This window comes from Schistocerca cancellata, chromosome 12, assembly GCF_023864275.1.
Source record: "Schistocerca cancellata isolate TAMUIC-IGC-003103 chromosome 12, iqSchCanc2.1, whole genome shotgun sequence".
In the NCBI taxonomy this organism is placed as follows: domain Eukaryota; kingdom Metazoa; phylum Arthropoda; class Insecta; order Orthoptera; family Acrididae; genus Schistocerca; species Schistocerca cancellata.
In genome coordinates, this window is record NC_064637.1 from 146899691 (window position 1) to 146915717 (window position 16027).

Genomic DNA, 16027 nt, shown 5'->3' on the forward strand with positions numbered 1-16027 from the left:
ATAACATTTTCTGACTAATTATGTTACAGGTAACAATTAAATTTCTAAATTTGTTTATGACGAATCAACTAGTGCCTGAATTTTAGTGCTAACATATAACGGAGATTCAATTAACATGCTTTATTTATATCTTCTATTTAATTTGCTGTAGTAATTTTGTACTGATAGGTTTACTGGTACATCCTGACCATGTGCTACATTTCTTTCGATTAGTTACAGTACATTTACATTGTGTTTCTCACGTAAGAACAATGTTAATCAGCAAAGCATCGTTTTCGAATTATATGTATACTGAAATAGTGGTTATTTTTGTATGTAATTTGGAAACGGGTCACTTTTCAATTGGACAATTAGGACTGGTGTTTATCTTTAATGCTGTCCGAGGGGTTCTGATAGGCAGCAGTGAGGTACAGCAATATTTCAGACTCATCAGGGCAGGTCACGGCTTTCCACTCGTCTGTGGTTCAACTGATACGTTCGCAAGACCACGATAGGCGGTGCCGTGCTGGTAGCAAAGGCGCTCGCGTCTGTCCTCTACTGCCATAACCCATTAACAACCAATTTCGCCGCACTGTTCTAACGCGTACGTTCCACGTTGATTTTTGCGGTTATTTCACCCAGTGTCGCTTGTCTGTTAGCACTGACAACTCGACGCAAACGCCTCTCGTCTCGGTTCATTAAGTCGAGGTCGTCGATCACTGCGTTGTCCACGGTGAGAGGTGACGCCCGAAATTTGGTATTCTCTGCACGGTTGTGACGCTGTACGAGGCGTGTTTTTTTTTAAGTAAGTACCGTTTTGAAATTTAAAAAAGGCGTGCTAAGATATCTCAATAACTGTATTTTTACATGAAAGCCTGTACCTTAATCTGCTTTTCTACGTAATTTCCGTCAATATTGAGTCACTTGTCATAACGTTGTAACAGTTTTTGAATACCCTCCTCATAGAAGTCTGCCGCCTGACTTCTTAACCACTGCATCACCACTGTTTTGACTTCGTCGTCGTCTTGAAGACGCTGACCGCCCAGGTGTTTCTTCAAGTGCAGGAACAGGTGGTAGTCACTGGGCGCAAGATCGGCGCTGTACGGAGGATGATCTAGAGTTTCCCATCGAAAAGATGGGATGAGATCTTTGGTCTGATTCGGCACATGCGGACGGGCATTGTCTTGCAGCAAAACGATGCCCTTGCTCAACTTCCATGATGGACTGTTGCCTTGATTCTGGTGTGACGTAGACCACCCATGTTTCGTCGCCCATAACAGTTTGCCTTAAGAAATCATCACCGTCGTTGTGATACCGCTCAAGGAAAGTCAACAATGCACTATCTAAACGTTTGGTTTTGTGCACATCCGTCAACATTTTCGGTACCCAACGTGCGCACTGTAGTGTTGGCAGAAGAGCCAACACCGTGTTACTAGAGGAGCCCGAAATGCACGCGTTTTAGCTCACGCAGGCTGGCGTGAGGAGGCAAGAACTATACTGACGTGAGGTCTGGAACATGACAAGGAATTAGAATTTAGAAAGCGGACGGAAGTAGTCCGATACTTAACTTTAATCCATTAATGATGAAAGTCGCTCTTGACGGTACATGATTCACAATATCAATATCAATAGTAACTGAATATGGAGCCTTGCTAGGTCGTAGCAAATGACGTAGCTGAAGGCTATGCTAAACTGTCGTCTCTGCAAATGAGAGCGTCTGTACACAATGAACCATCGCTAGCAAAGTCGGCTGTACAACTGGGGTGAGTGCTAGGGAGTCTCTCTAGACTAGACCTGCCGTGTGGCGGCGCTCGGTCTGCAATCACTGATAGTGGCGACACGCGAGTCCGACGTATACTAACGGACCACGGCCGATTTAAAGGCTACCACCTAGCAAGTGTGGTGTCTGGCGGTGACACCACACGCACATTTTTCGGTAATTCAAGTGTTCGATCACAATGCCACACAAAATACTACGAGAAACATTACGAAAGTCATCCCGCAAGGAGGAAATCGTAAAGCGTCTGTTTTCTCTCACCTTATTGTCCACTTCTTGCACCAAACTTTCATTAATGACCGAAGGACGCCCACTCCGTTGTTCATCGTGCACATGTGTGCGGCCATCTTTAAACGCTCTCACCCACTTTCTTACAGTTCCATCACTCATAATGTTTTCTCCGTAAACTGCACAGATCTCACGATGCATATCGATCGCTTTTAGGCCTTTAGCACTAAGAAATCTTATAACAGCCCGTACTTCACAGTCGGCGGAACTCACGATTATCGGAGGCATCTTAAACACTCAGTACACAACGTAAACAAGGAAGAATCAGACTGTAATGGCGTCAGTGCGTAGATTAAGGTACAGGCTTTCATGTAAAAATAAAATTATTGAGCTATCTTAGCACCTCTCTTTTTAATTTCAAAACGGTACTTACTTAAAAAACACGCCTCGTAGGCCGCAGAATATTTATGAAGTGGAGTGTCTTTTGTGTCTAGCTCCAAGTACAATTCGTCTTTCAAAGTTTGTTTAACCCATCGTGCGGCCATAATCACGTCGGAAGCCATTTCACACGAATCACCTGAGTACAAATGGCTGCTTCGCCACTTCACTGCCCTTTTATACCTTGTGTACGAGACGCTACCGCGACCTATGTATGTGCTTATCGCTGTTCCGTAACTTCTCTTACCTCAGTGGAGAGTAATTTAGAAATAACTGCCGTTGTTATGAGTCCGCCGTAATGCTGTAGACTTGTGCTGAGTGTGTGTTTCTGTGTTGGCTGTTGCAGGACGTACCGTCTGCGGCTGCGGCCCGAGCAGGGCCTGTTCGCCGAGGGTGCCGTGTTCGAGTCCAGCCGCGGGCCCGTCCACTTCGACGTCCGCAGGGTGCTGTCCGGCACGCTCGAGGGTACGTCTCAAAGTCATTCATCTGTCGACGCCGCAGTCGCAATTTCTGCTGCTTCTCCTTGCTTTTGTCTTTCTCGGATACATCCCGTTATTCTTCCTCAGTTTCACTGAGGATAGCAATGTCATCAGCGAATCTTGTCACTGATATCCTTTCGACCCGAATTTTAATCCCAGTGTTGAAAGTGTCTCCTGTTGCTTCGTGGATGTAGGAGCGAAATTCTGCTTCTCTTTCTTACACCCGTACTAATCAGAGCACTACGTTCTTAGTATTTTCCTGTACCTTGTACCCGTTTTCCTGAGAAATAAAAAAAAATCTTGCACCATTCAATATTGTCGAACTCTTTGTCTACATCTACATCTACATCCATACTCCGCAAGCCACCTGACGATGTGTGGCGGAGGGTACCTTCCGTACCTCTATCGGTTCTCCCTTCTATTCCAGTCTCCTATTGTTCGTGGAAAGAAGGATTGTCGGTATGCCTCTGTGTGGGCTCTAATCTCTCTGATTTTATCTTCATGGTCTCTTCGTGAGATATACGTAGGAGGGAGCAATGTACTGCTTGACTCCTCGGTGAAGGTATGTTCTCGAAACTTCAACAAAAGCCCGTACTGAGCTACTGAGCGTCTCTCCTGCAGAGTCTTCCACTGGAGTTTATCTATCATCTCCGTAACACTTTCGCGATTACTAAATGATCCTGTAACGAAGCGCGCTGCTCTCCGTTGGATCTTCTATACCTCTTCTATCAACCCTATCTGGTACGGATCCCACACTGCTGAGCAGTATTCAGGCAGTGGGCGAACAAGCGTACTGTAACCTACTTCCTTTGTTTTCGGACTGCATTTCCTTAGGATTCTTCCAGTGAATCTCAGTCTGGCACCTGCTTTGCCGACGATTAATTTTATATGGTCATTCCAGTTTAAATCACTCCTAATGCGTACTCCCGGATAATTTATGGCATTAACTGCTTCCAGTCGCTGACCTGCTATATTGTAGGTAAATGATAAGGGATCTATTTTTCTGTGTATTCGCAGCACATTACACTTGTCTACACTGAGATTCAATTGCCATTCCCTGCACCATGCGTCAATTCGCTGCAGATCCTCCTGCATTTCAGTACAATTTTCCATTGTTACAACCTCTCGATATACCACAGCATCATCCGCAAAAAGCCTCAGTGAACTTCCGATGTCATCCACAAGGTCATATTGTGAACAGCAACGGTCCCACGACACTCCCCTGCGGCACACCTGAAATCACACCAATCACACAATTGGTCTGATACTCCACACGCTCTTACTTTGTTCGTTAAATGACTGTGGGGAACTGTATCGAACGCCTTGCGGAAGTCAAGAAACACGGCATCTACCTGGGAACCTGTGTCTATGGCCCTCTGAGTCTCGTGGAAGAATAGCGCGATCTGGGTTTCACACGACCGTCTTTTTCGACACCCATGCTGATTCCTACAGAGTAGATTTCTAGTCTCCAGAAAAGTCATTATACTCGAAGATAATACGTGTTCCAAAATTCTGCAATCGATCGACGTTAGAGATATAGGTCTATAGTTCTGCACATCTGTTCGACGTCCCATTTAGAAAACGGGGATGACCTTTGCCCTTTTCCAATCCTTTGGAACGCTACGCTCTTCTAGAGTCCTGCTGTACACCGCTGCAAGAAGGGGAGCAAGTTCCTTCTCCGTACTCGGTGTAAAATGGAACTGGTATCCCATCAGGTCCAGCGGCCGTTCCTCTTTCGAGCGATTTTAATTGTTTCTCTATCCCTCTGTCGTCTATTTCGATATCTACCATTTATCCTCAATCTAGAGAAGGAACTACAGTGCAGTCTTCCTCTGTGAAAGGTCTACAAGTCCTATGAAGTTCTTGGTTTTTCTTAAACATTGCTTCCGTTATCTGGTGCAACGCCACGACTACCTCTCTGGTTCCTTCACCCTGAAGCCAAATTGAGCGTCATCTAACAGGTTTTACATTCACCTGTGTTATTCCTGTCCGCCTGTGCGGCTGATCGCGGCGGAGGTTCGAGTCCTCCCTCGGGCATCGGTGTCTGTGTGTTTGTCCTTAGGATAATTTAGGTTAAGTAGTGTGTAAGCTTAGGGACAGATGACCTTAGCAGTTAAGTCCCATAAGATTTCACACACATCTGAACATTCTTGTCCGCTACTTGGATACAGGAGCTGTTAAGCTGTCTGGACGGTAGATCTCGCACTTACCTGCCTCTTTCATCTGCTGAGTTGCATAATTGATTTTTTTACGGAAGTTTGTTAGTATGTCAATAGCCTCGTAGATTCTATACACCAACCAGAATGATCATTTGCCGGCCGCTGTGGCCGAGCGGTTCTAGACGCTTCAGTCCGGAACCGCGCTGCTGCTACGGTCGCAGGTTCGAATCCTGCCTCGGGCATGGATGTGTGTGACGTCCTTAGGTTAGTTAGGTTTAAGTAGTTCTAAGTCTAGGGGACTGATGACCACAGATGTTAAGTCCCATAGTGCTCAGAGCCATTTTTGTACACCTGTCTTCTATTTCTTCTTCTCTCAAGTCATCAGACAAGCCCTCCCTCTCAGAGAGGCCTTCAGTGTACTCATTCCACTTGTCCGCTCTCTCCTCTGCATTTAACAGTGGAATTCCCACTGCACTCTTAATATTGACGTCTTTGTTTTTATTTTAACCGAAGGCTGTTTTGACTTTTTCTGTGTGCTGAGACAGTCTTTCCGACAATCATTTCTTTTTCGATTTCTTCACATTTTTCATGCAGCCATTCAGCTTAGCTTCCCTGCATTTTCTGTTTATATCATTCTTACCTGAACTGTATTTCCGAATTTCCCTGAGTATTTCTGTACCTGCTTTCGCCGATCATTTGAAGTATTTCCTCTTTTAACATAGTTTCTTCGCAGTTTCGTTTCTTGTACCTTTGTGTTGCTTTCCAGCTTCTGTGATTGGCCTTTTCAGACATGTCCATTTCTCTTCGACTGAACGGCCTACTGCGGTGTTCATTATCGCAGTATCTATAGTTTCAGAGAACTTCAAACACACATCATTTTTCAGCACTTATGTGTCCCAAGTCTTAACGTATCAATCCTTCGAAACGGGTCTCTTGAACTTCAGCCTATTCTTCACCATTACTAAATTGTGATCCGAGACTATATCTGATCCTCGGAACGCCTTACAATCCAATGTCTGATGTAATCGAGCTGGAATCTTCCTGCGTCTCCAAGGCTTTTCGAAGTACGAGTATGCCCCCTGCTCAATCGATTTTTAAATGATGTATCCGCTATTACTAGCTGAAATTTACTTCAAAGTTCATTTAGTCTTTCTCGTGCGTCGTTCCTATTACCGACCCCATTTTCTCTCATAACTCTTGTCTTCCAATTCTTACCGTACCCTAGTGTTCCACTCAATTAAGATTATTAGATTTTCATCTGCATTTACATAGTGAATTGAACATTTATCATCCTGATATACTTTCTCTGTCTCTTACTGTCTGTTCATGTGCTGCTTGTGATTTGGAGTGCCTGCCGGTGTGGCCGAGCGCTTCAGTCTGGAACCGCGCGACCGCTACGGACATCACACACACATCCATGCCCGAGACAGGATTCGAACCTGCGACCGTAGCGGTCACGCGGTTCCAGACTGAAGCGCCTAGAACCGCTCGCCCACAGCGGCCGGCATCAATTAACAAATTCTGGCTCATGATCTATCTATGTTTAATTAATAATTGCATGAAAATACTAGTATTCGTGATAAAAGAAGCTTCGCTTTCGAAAATCAGCTGCTGTCAAATCGTTTTACAATACTTTTTCTTTAAAATTTCTAAACATAGATAAATAATTCTTCTGGATTTTACCTGTATAAGGTACAGTTTCCAGGTCTGCAGTGAAATTACCTAAAATATATTTTAAGTGGGAAGGAAACAAGTGTGCAAAGCTTAGAGGATCCTAACTTCGGTAATGAATATCCATCCAAGAAAATTTGAAATCGCTTCATAGCATCTAAAATAATACAAATGGAACTCTCGTCTTTTCTGTGGTGTCACCGCCAGACACCACACTTGCTAGGTGGTAGCTTTAAATCGGCCGCGGTCCATTAGAACATGTCGGACCCGCGTGTCGCCACTGTCAGTGATCGCAGACCGAGCGCCACCACACGGCAGGTCTAGAGAGACTGACTAGCACTCGCCCCAGTTGTACGACGACGTTGCTAGCGTCTACACTGACGAAGCCTTTCTCTCATTTGCCGAGAGACAGTTAGAATAGCCTTCAGCTAAGTCCATGGCTACGACCTAGCAAGGCGCCATTAACCATTTCTGGAGAGTCTCACTTGTATCATCAAGAATGCTGTATACAAATGATGGATTAAAGTTAAGTATTCCTGGAGCTACGTACTTTTCTTTATAGCATTCATTACGTATCCTGTTTCAGACCTCACGCCAGCCGGCGTGTGTAACGCGTGCATTTCGGCTACTTCCGAGTGGCGTGGCTGTCTAGATACGCCACAACATTTTCCTTGTCGATTTCAGTTTTTTTCCTGAATGTTGTAACAAGTGGCTAACACACGGCATCACGCCACACTTCAATCTACTCCACATTCAAAGTATAGTAGTCATATACTTTTAATAAGAAGCTAAACTTTCTGCTGTAATGTGAGCGCCTAATTCATGTCTCATGACAGTCAACAGGTGACAGTACTTCCCGAGCGAATTCTTGCAAAGTCGGCTGCCTGTGTATATTATCTATGATCAAAGGAGCATCGGCCACTTTATGTGTGTGTTTATAGTGTCCCTGTAGTTGCCGCAGTAGCAGTGGCGTCGTTGCTGTTGTGCATGCTGCGTATGAACGGTAATCCCTGGTGGCGCCTGCTAGTATTTTGCCTGTCAACAAACTGTTTGTAGTGAATTCCGCGTCCATAGCGTACGATGCTACAGCAAGGCGCGTCAACAGTCTCCGAAAGAGGAGCGCCTGCGGGACAAAGGCAGGCAACCCGCAACGCGCGAATGCTGAGCGGGAAACAGGGGTGTCGGCAATGGTGATTTCCTCTCTCTCTCTCAATTCTCATATCCGTTTTCTGTTGTTCAGTAGGTCTTGAATGCAGAATATATTGCAATTTAAGAGTCGACTTTGGTCTTTTCCTTTGTTATGATTGTGGTAATCCCCTTTCTGCTCAGGTGCATCCGCACGATTAGCTTCGACTAAGATGCGCCAAATAACGTCAGTTCCCTTTATTTTACAAAATTCCTATCAAATTCGTCGAATGACAGCACCTAGATGACCGCAAATGGCGTCCTAGTGACAAAAGAGAAGAAAGGCGCCATGTTTTACGATGTTCAGCAGCAGACGTGAATCTTCCGTTTTGGAGCTTTTGTGCTTAGTTACTAAAGCAAGTTTTTGCTAAATTCTGGAGTAATTAGTGAACCTGTGATTCTTTTGAAGCATATTTATAGCAGTTTTGAAACCATTGAGTTATTGTAAGATGGGTTTGTGAGAAATGGCAGAAAATGTTTGATAAGAACGAAAAGTTATTATTATTATTATTCTGCATGTGCCTATACAACCATCTGAAGGGTGAAACGTCAGTTGTGACGATACGAACGAGGGACAACACAGGAACCGATCCCCAAGTGGAGACAATCTCCAACCTGGTCGGGAATCGAACGCGGGTCTCTTCAGCTAGCAATCCGACGTGTTGGCCGCACAGCTATCGAGGGGGACTTGAAAAGCTGTGTGTAGGCCAATAAGGACGCTTCGGGGAAAATCTCTGAACCAAGTCTCAGTACTTCACAACGAGGTGCATCTACACACTGGTGTTGTTTAACCTGCACTGAGAACTTATTAGAAGATATAATTCTCTGTCGACTCAGTGGACTGTATATGCATGAACTCTGTGCTGGGGTCCTCAAGAGAGACCTCTTGGGAACTACTTGTGCTCCTGGTATGAAATAGTGCAGTTCAAATCTCAGTCTGAAAAATCTGAATTTTACTTACTGCTTTTCTCTTAGTATGTAATAAACTTTTTTTATTCAGCATTTCACTGTGTCCAACTCATCATTCCCTAGACATGGCCTTATTGGATACATGGAGTTGCATTACATGACTACGGCACAAACCCGCGTGCGGCCATCCAGATTTAGGTTTTCCGAGATTTCCGTAAAGCGCTCCAGGCAAATACCGGGATGGTTCCTTTGAAAGGGGATGGCCGATTTCCTTGACCACCCTTGACACGATATGAGCTTCTACGTCTCTAATAACATCGATATCGACGTGACCTTAACCCCAATCTTCTTTCATTCCTTGAAAAGGCCATTTACTACGTTTTTGAAATTTCAGTTTCGAATATACTTCATCTGTTTTGAATGGCCAGATTTTTTCCTTCGCAGTTAAAGAGCTATTCTAAAGGCATGCGAAATTTCAAGGTAATCAGCTGAGAAGTAAAATCTTAAAGTGGCCTTATTTGGAGCACCTGCCTTAATCAACGTTGAAAGTGACTGCTTGATTCGTAGCTGTATGTAGGATGGAGTCAGATGCTGCCAAGACCAAACAATATGGCATCACGGTCATTGGGTTCCATTTGTTAGCGGGGTTGGGAGGGGAGAGGAGAGGAGGGGGAAGGAACGAAGTGTAACACGGGAGCACAACTGGAACTAGAATGAGATTTTCACTCTGCAGCGGAGTGTGCGCTGATATGAAACTTCCTGGCAGATTAAAACTGTGTGCCGGGCGGAGACTCTAACTCGGGACCTTTGCCTTTCGCGTGCAAGTGCTCTACCAACTGAGCTACCCAAGCACGACTCACGCCCCGTCCTCGCAGCTTTACTTCTGCCAGTACCTCGTCTCCTACCTTCCAAACTTAACAGAAGCTCTCTGCGGTTCGCAGCTGTTGAGGACGGGGCGTGAGTCGTGCTTGGGTAGCTCAGTTGGTAGAGCACTTGCCCGCGAAAGGCAAAGGTCCCGAGTTCGAGTCTCGGTCCGGCACACAGTTTTAATCTGCCAGGAAGTTTCACAGCTGGAACTGTCTGTGCCGCTTGACCACTGTGTCACATGACTGTGCGCTGTAGCCGTACGCCAGTTCAGCATGGCTTGTCGGAGCGCTGTTCCCTTCCAGGTGCGGAAAACGAACTAGCGATCTATACTTTATTAAAGGGTTGCGTAAGAGAATCTATACACTAGGTGTCTCTCGTAAAAGTTGTCATGCGCATTTTCTCTGGGCTCCGAGCACTATGCGACTTAACTTCTAAGGTCATCAGTCGCTTAGAACTTAGAACTAATTAAACCTAACTAACCTAAGGACATCACACACATCCATGCCCGAGGCAGGATTCGAACCTGCGACCGTAGCGGTCGCTCGGTTCCAGACTGCAGCGCCTAGAACCGCACGGCCACTCCGGCCGGCGCATTTTTCTCTGTTTCGACAGATATTTGCAAAATCATTTTTGCAACGTGTAGCTGGAGTCAGCGGAAACAAACACTGCTCATAGAATCTTTCGTACTACACGCAGTGCCGACAGAAATCGTCTGTTTGTTTCCCGTCAGGAGCAAAAAATTTTTTACGCGTATTTTTAGGTGCCCATTCGACAGAGCGGCCCCAAAATACTCTACTGCGATATACCTTTCATACACTCCTGGAAATTGAAATAAGAACACCGTGAATTCATTGTCCCAGGAAGGGGAAACTTTATTGACACATTCCTGGGGTCAGATACATCACATGATCACACTGACAGAACCACAGGCACATAGACACAGCCAACAGAGCATGCACAATGTCGGCACTAGTACAGTGTATATCCACCTTTCGCAGCAATGCAGGCTGCTATTCTCCCATGGAGACGATCGTACAGATGCTGGATGTAGTCCTGTGGAACGGCTTGCCATGCCATTTCCACTTGGCGCCTCAGTTGGACCAGCGTTCGTGCTGGACGTGCAGACCGCGTGAGACGACGCTTCATCCAGTCCCAAACATGCTCAATGGGGGACAGATCCGGAGATCTTACTGGCCAGTGTAGTTGACTTACAATTCTACAGCACGTTGGGTGGCACGGGATACATGCGGACGTGCATTGTCCTGTTGGAACAGCAAGTTCCCTTGCCGGTCTAGGAATGGTAGAACGATGGGTTCGATGACGGTTTGGATGTACCGTGCACTATTCAGTGTCCCCTCGACGATCACCAGTGGTGTACGGCCAGTGTAGGAGATCGCTCCCCACACCATGATGCCGGGTGTTGGCCCTGTGTGCCTCGGTCGTATGCAGTCCTGATTGTGGCGCTCACCTGCACGGCGCCAAACACGCATACGACCATCATTGGCACCAAGGCAGAAGCGACTCTCATCGCTGAAGACGACACGTCTCCATTCGTCCCTCCATTCACGCCTGTCGCGACACCACTGGAGGCGGGCTGCACGATGTTGGGGCGTGAGCGGAAGACGGCCTAACGGTGTGCGGGACCGTAGCCCAGCTTCATGGAGACGGTTGCGAATGGTCCTCGCCAATACCCCAGGAGCAACAGTGTCCCTAATTTGCTGGGAAGTGGCGGTGCGGTCCCCTACGGCACTGCGTAGGATCCTACGGTCTTGGCGTGCATCCGTGCGTCGCTGCGGTCCGGTCCCAGGTCGACGGGCACGTGCACCTTCCGCCGACCACTGGCGACAACATCGATGTACTGTGGAGACCTCACGCCCCACGTGTTGAGCAATTCGGCGGTACGTCCACCCGGCCTCCCGCATGCCCACTATACGCCCTCGCTCAAAGTCCGTCAACTGCACATACGGTTCACGTCCACGCTGTCGCGGCATGCTACCAGTGTTAAAGACTGCGATGGAGCTCCGTATGCCACGGCAAACTGGCTGACACTGACGGCGGCGGTGCACAAATGCTGCGCAGCTAGCGCCATTCGACGGCCAACACCGCGGTTCCTGGTGTGTCCGCTGTGCCGTGCGTGTGATCATTGCTTGTACAGCCCTCTCGCAGTGTCCGGAGCAAGTATGGTGGGTCTGACACACCGGTGTCAATGTGTTCTTTTTTCCATTTCCAGGAGTGTATAAGTGTATTAAGAGGGGCAGTGAAACAGGAAGAATAGCCAGTACTGCAGCAGCCACTGAGCAGCGCTGCTGCATGGCAGTGGCATCAGCACAGGCCAGTGCGCTGTTGTTGCCGCTGTAGTACTGGCTATTCTTCTTGTTTCACTGCTCCTCTTAATACACTTATATGAAAGGTATATCGCACTAGACTATTTTGGGGCCGCTCTGTCGAATGGGCACCTAAAATTGCTCTTAAAAAATCATTTTGATTGTCACTGAAAACAAACCGATGCTTTTCATCTATGTTGGGCGTCGCATGAAAGACGTGACGAGCAGAATTTGTTTTGGCTGATTCCAGCTATACAATGCAAAAACACTAAACTGCGAATGTCTCCCGAAAAACCAGAGGAAATGCGCCTCACTGCCCATAGGAGAGACACACACCCAGTTAACAGAGAGACTCTCTCTGCGCTGCAGCTCTGCCAGCGGCCCCAGACTATGCTGTAGCGAAGGAATGCCAGCGTGTATCACAGCAGTAGGCCTGTGCGGTGCCTGCAAAATTCATCGAAGAATCTCTCTTACTTAGGAAGAAAAATGTACCGATAGCAACAAATGCAGGCAGTAGTAAGTGAAAAAAATGATGAAATTTCACATGTAAAAAAATGTATTTTGTTACGTTTTTGAGCTTCCACTGCTGTGAGTATGAATCCCGAATCCTTCCTGATCATGCTTTCAAAGATTTATGAATTTATTTGTAAAAGTATAGACAGTGGAAATTAAAATGTCCTGTGGTGCCTCTCGTGCTCCAAGTCGGCCCGTTTGACGTCCTACCCCCCTTAATATAAAATAAAAATTCCGGCTCTCGATGTTGCTATTTCGATATCGAAACATCGGTGCAAAAATTTGTCGCCGATATTTATCGATATTTTTGGGAAAAAGTATCATTAATCGATATAAGAGGCTCACTGCAAAAGAAATGCACACTTTTTTTTTTAAATCCATCTTTTATGCTACATGTTTGAAAGTTTTACAGTGTGTAGATACATCCTTTAGGAACAATATTTTCATTTCTCTACATAATTTGCATCCCTCTCAACTGCCTTACGCCATCTTGGAACCAGCGGCTGTATACCCGCACGGTAAAATTCTGGACCAACTTGTTGGAGCCACTGTTTGGCAGCGTGCACAAGGGAGTCATCATCTTCAAACCCAGTTCCACGAAGAGAGTCTTTCAATTTCCCAATGTAATGATAGTCACATGGAGCCAGGTCATGACTGTAAGGCGGGTGTTTCAGTGTTGTCCATCCGAGTTTTGTGATCGCTTCCACGGTTTTTTGACTGACATGGGGTCGTGCATTGTCGTGCAACAGCAAAACATCCTGCTTTTGCCGATGTGGTCGAACGCGACTCGGTCGAGCTTGAAGTTTCTTCAGTGTCGTCACATATGCATCAGAATTTATGGTGGTTCCACTTGATGTCTACAAGCAAGAGTCCTTCGGAATCGAAAAACACCGTAGCCATAACTTTTCCAGCACAAGGTGTGGTTTTGAATGTTTTTTTCTTGGGTGAATTTGCATGATGCCACTCTATTGATTGCCTCTCCGTCTCTGGTGAAAAATGATGGAGCTGTGTTTCATCCCCTGTCACAATTCTTCCAAGAAATTCGTCTCCACCATTCTCGTACTGTTCCAAAAGTTCGCTGCGTACCGTTTTTCTTGTTTCTCTGCGAGCGACTGTCAACATCCTGGGAACCCACCTGGCACAAACCTTTTTTAACGCCAACACTTCCACTATTCTGCAGACATTTCCTTCCCAATGTAGCGTGGCAATTCGTTCACTGTGATGCGTCTGTCAGCAGTCACCAATTCGTTAACTCTCTGCACATTGTCTGGAGTGTGTGCAGCACGAGGCCTGCCGCTGCGAGGACAATCCTCAATATTGCCGTGCCCGCTTTCATCGCGTAACCTGCTTGCTCACTAACTGAACTGCGATCGACAGCACCATCTCCGTATACCTTCTTCAACCTCTTGTGAATGTTTCCCACTGTCTCGTTTTCACAGCACAGGAATTCTATGAGAGTACGTTGCTTCTGACGAACGTCAATTGTAGCAGCCATCTTGAAGACATGCTGTGACGGCGCCACTCACGGGAACAGGTTGAACTAAGTTTGGAAACAAGCGGGAAGGATGTATCTACACACTGTAAAACTTCCACAATGCAGAATGAAAACCGTATTTTCACAAAAATAGTGTGCATTTCTTTAGGAGTGACCCTCGCATCTATGTTTTCTTTTTTTTAATTTTTATTACAAACCATAATAATTATACAATATTAACCCACTTCCCTATCTGATTAGTGGGTCATAATAATTATACAACTGGTACTTATATTGCAGCTAGTTACAATTTTTAGGTGAGCTTCAGTTAGTATTACATACAATGGGCATTTAATGTCTAGTACCTAGGACTTACATCTATTTCTTATAACTAGTTCCTATCGCCTGCAGCGTCACATGTGTGCCAGTGAGAGATATAAACTTACTTTGATAGCCTTGCTCATCGAGCTACACCCGAAGAGCGTTCCCATGGCACTGGGCAGACCACGATGCTGATTCGCTGCAGTTCCCTAGCATAATTTTCCTGAACTAAGTCCTACAAACTAACTTATCCTACGTCATATCCGGTGCATGTTGTAACGGAACATATTAAAGGCTTTACTGTACCGAAGTATGCGATACCCTCCAAATTCAACCAGTTTAACGAGTATTTATGATTATAGAAAAGTTATTGTGTATGTTAACAATGATTGCATAACATGTCTGCATAAACAGTCAACCCATTAAATTATACTGAGTAACTGACCCACACAAAAGTTAATATCACTTGATCACTGATACAGCAAATGTCATCATGTAAAAACACTAAGTTCATCGTAAATAATTAATATGAAGTACGAAAAATAGTGGCCAACTTAGGTATTTTGGATCTCCTTAAATAAAAATCACCCAGTGAAACCTATTTGTTCACTAGGAGCGTTTTCACTCAGCATTCACGAAATCAATCCTCTTTTAGACGAAAACCAATGTAATTCTTAATAATTCATGTTATTTACTTATTTATGCAAATTAGAGAAGTCAATTGACAAACTTCTAAAAAACGGCCTTTTTGTAACAAAGAATTATTCTGTCAAGTCAACAAATCTGTCTGTCATTTTAATAACATGTTAAATTATGTCACTCGATGCAAATTAATAACTTTTCTGCACAAATTATGATAACAGATGTACATGTGACTTGTAAACTATATCTCCTTTTAGTAGTTCTTTGACAATGTTATAAATACAAGCAGCAAGAACGGTCGAGAGGCAGTCGGAATGTCACTTTGGTAAAGTGTGTTTGTGTGTTTTTGTTTGAGGTGGATAAACAATGGAAAGAACATGTAACGGAAGTACTACTTTGTGTTGAGTCATGGTCTTTGGTGGACAGTGGAATTAAGATGGCCACCAGAATAATAAATATTTGAAGTTTACATATTTGTTGGTTTCGCTCGTTCTTTATCATCAAAAGCACATAAAAAACACGGGATCGCATGTTTTTAACCCTAGACAACCAGATGTAGAGCCAGCATCAGCATCGAGACACAGCAGCGATCCAGCAAGTAGCAGCGATTACCACAACACAATGCATTTTAATGGCGCCAACCTAACATTAAGTGCTAACAAGCTCCGTAAATGGGTGTGAAATAGTGCGATTATAGCAATTAGCAATATCTACGACCAGGCGACCATTACAATGTCCTTATCTGTAGCACTGACCCCCGCTCCCCCTAATCCTGCACGTGGCGGATTCCAACTATGGTGGAAAGTCGGCCAGTCCACGCACAGGCGGTATGGGAATAGGGCTCTGGACGCAATCAGTGCCGGTTGTCACAGTTATTCAGTTCATGTCCCTCAAGTATTCTGTTAAAACTTTCCGTGATACCCCGTTGGCCAAGGTAGTTAGCAGTTGGAAAGTGTCCTCACGTCGAAGCAGTTGAGATGGGCAAACTAGTTCATCCTTAGGAACTAGTTCACTGCTGATCGTTCTTTTTTGGGAACCGTTCATTTTTACTCGTTCACCGT

General features: G+C 45.4%; 1 protein-coding gene across 1 annotated transcript in view; it reads left to right on the forward strand.

Moving 5' to 3' along the window:
- Nucleotides 1-16027, forward strand: part of LOC126109532 (uncharacterized) — a 426878-nt gene that overhangs the window by 294069 nt on the left and 116782 nt on the right. Inside the window, exon 3 of the mRNA XM_049914551.1 lies at nt 2769-2887. Coding sequence (XP_049770508.1) covers nt 2769-2887 — 119 coding nt within the window. The remainder of the gene's footprint in view (nt 1-2768; nt 2888-16027) is intronic.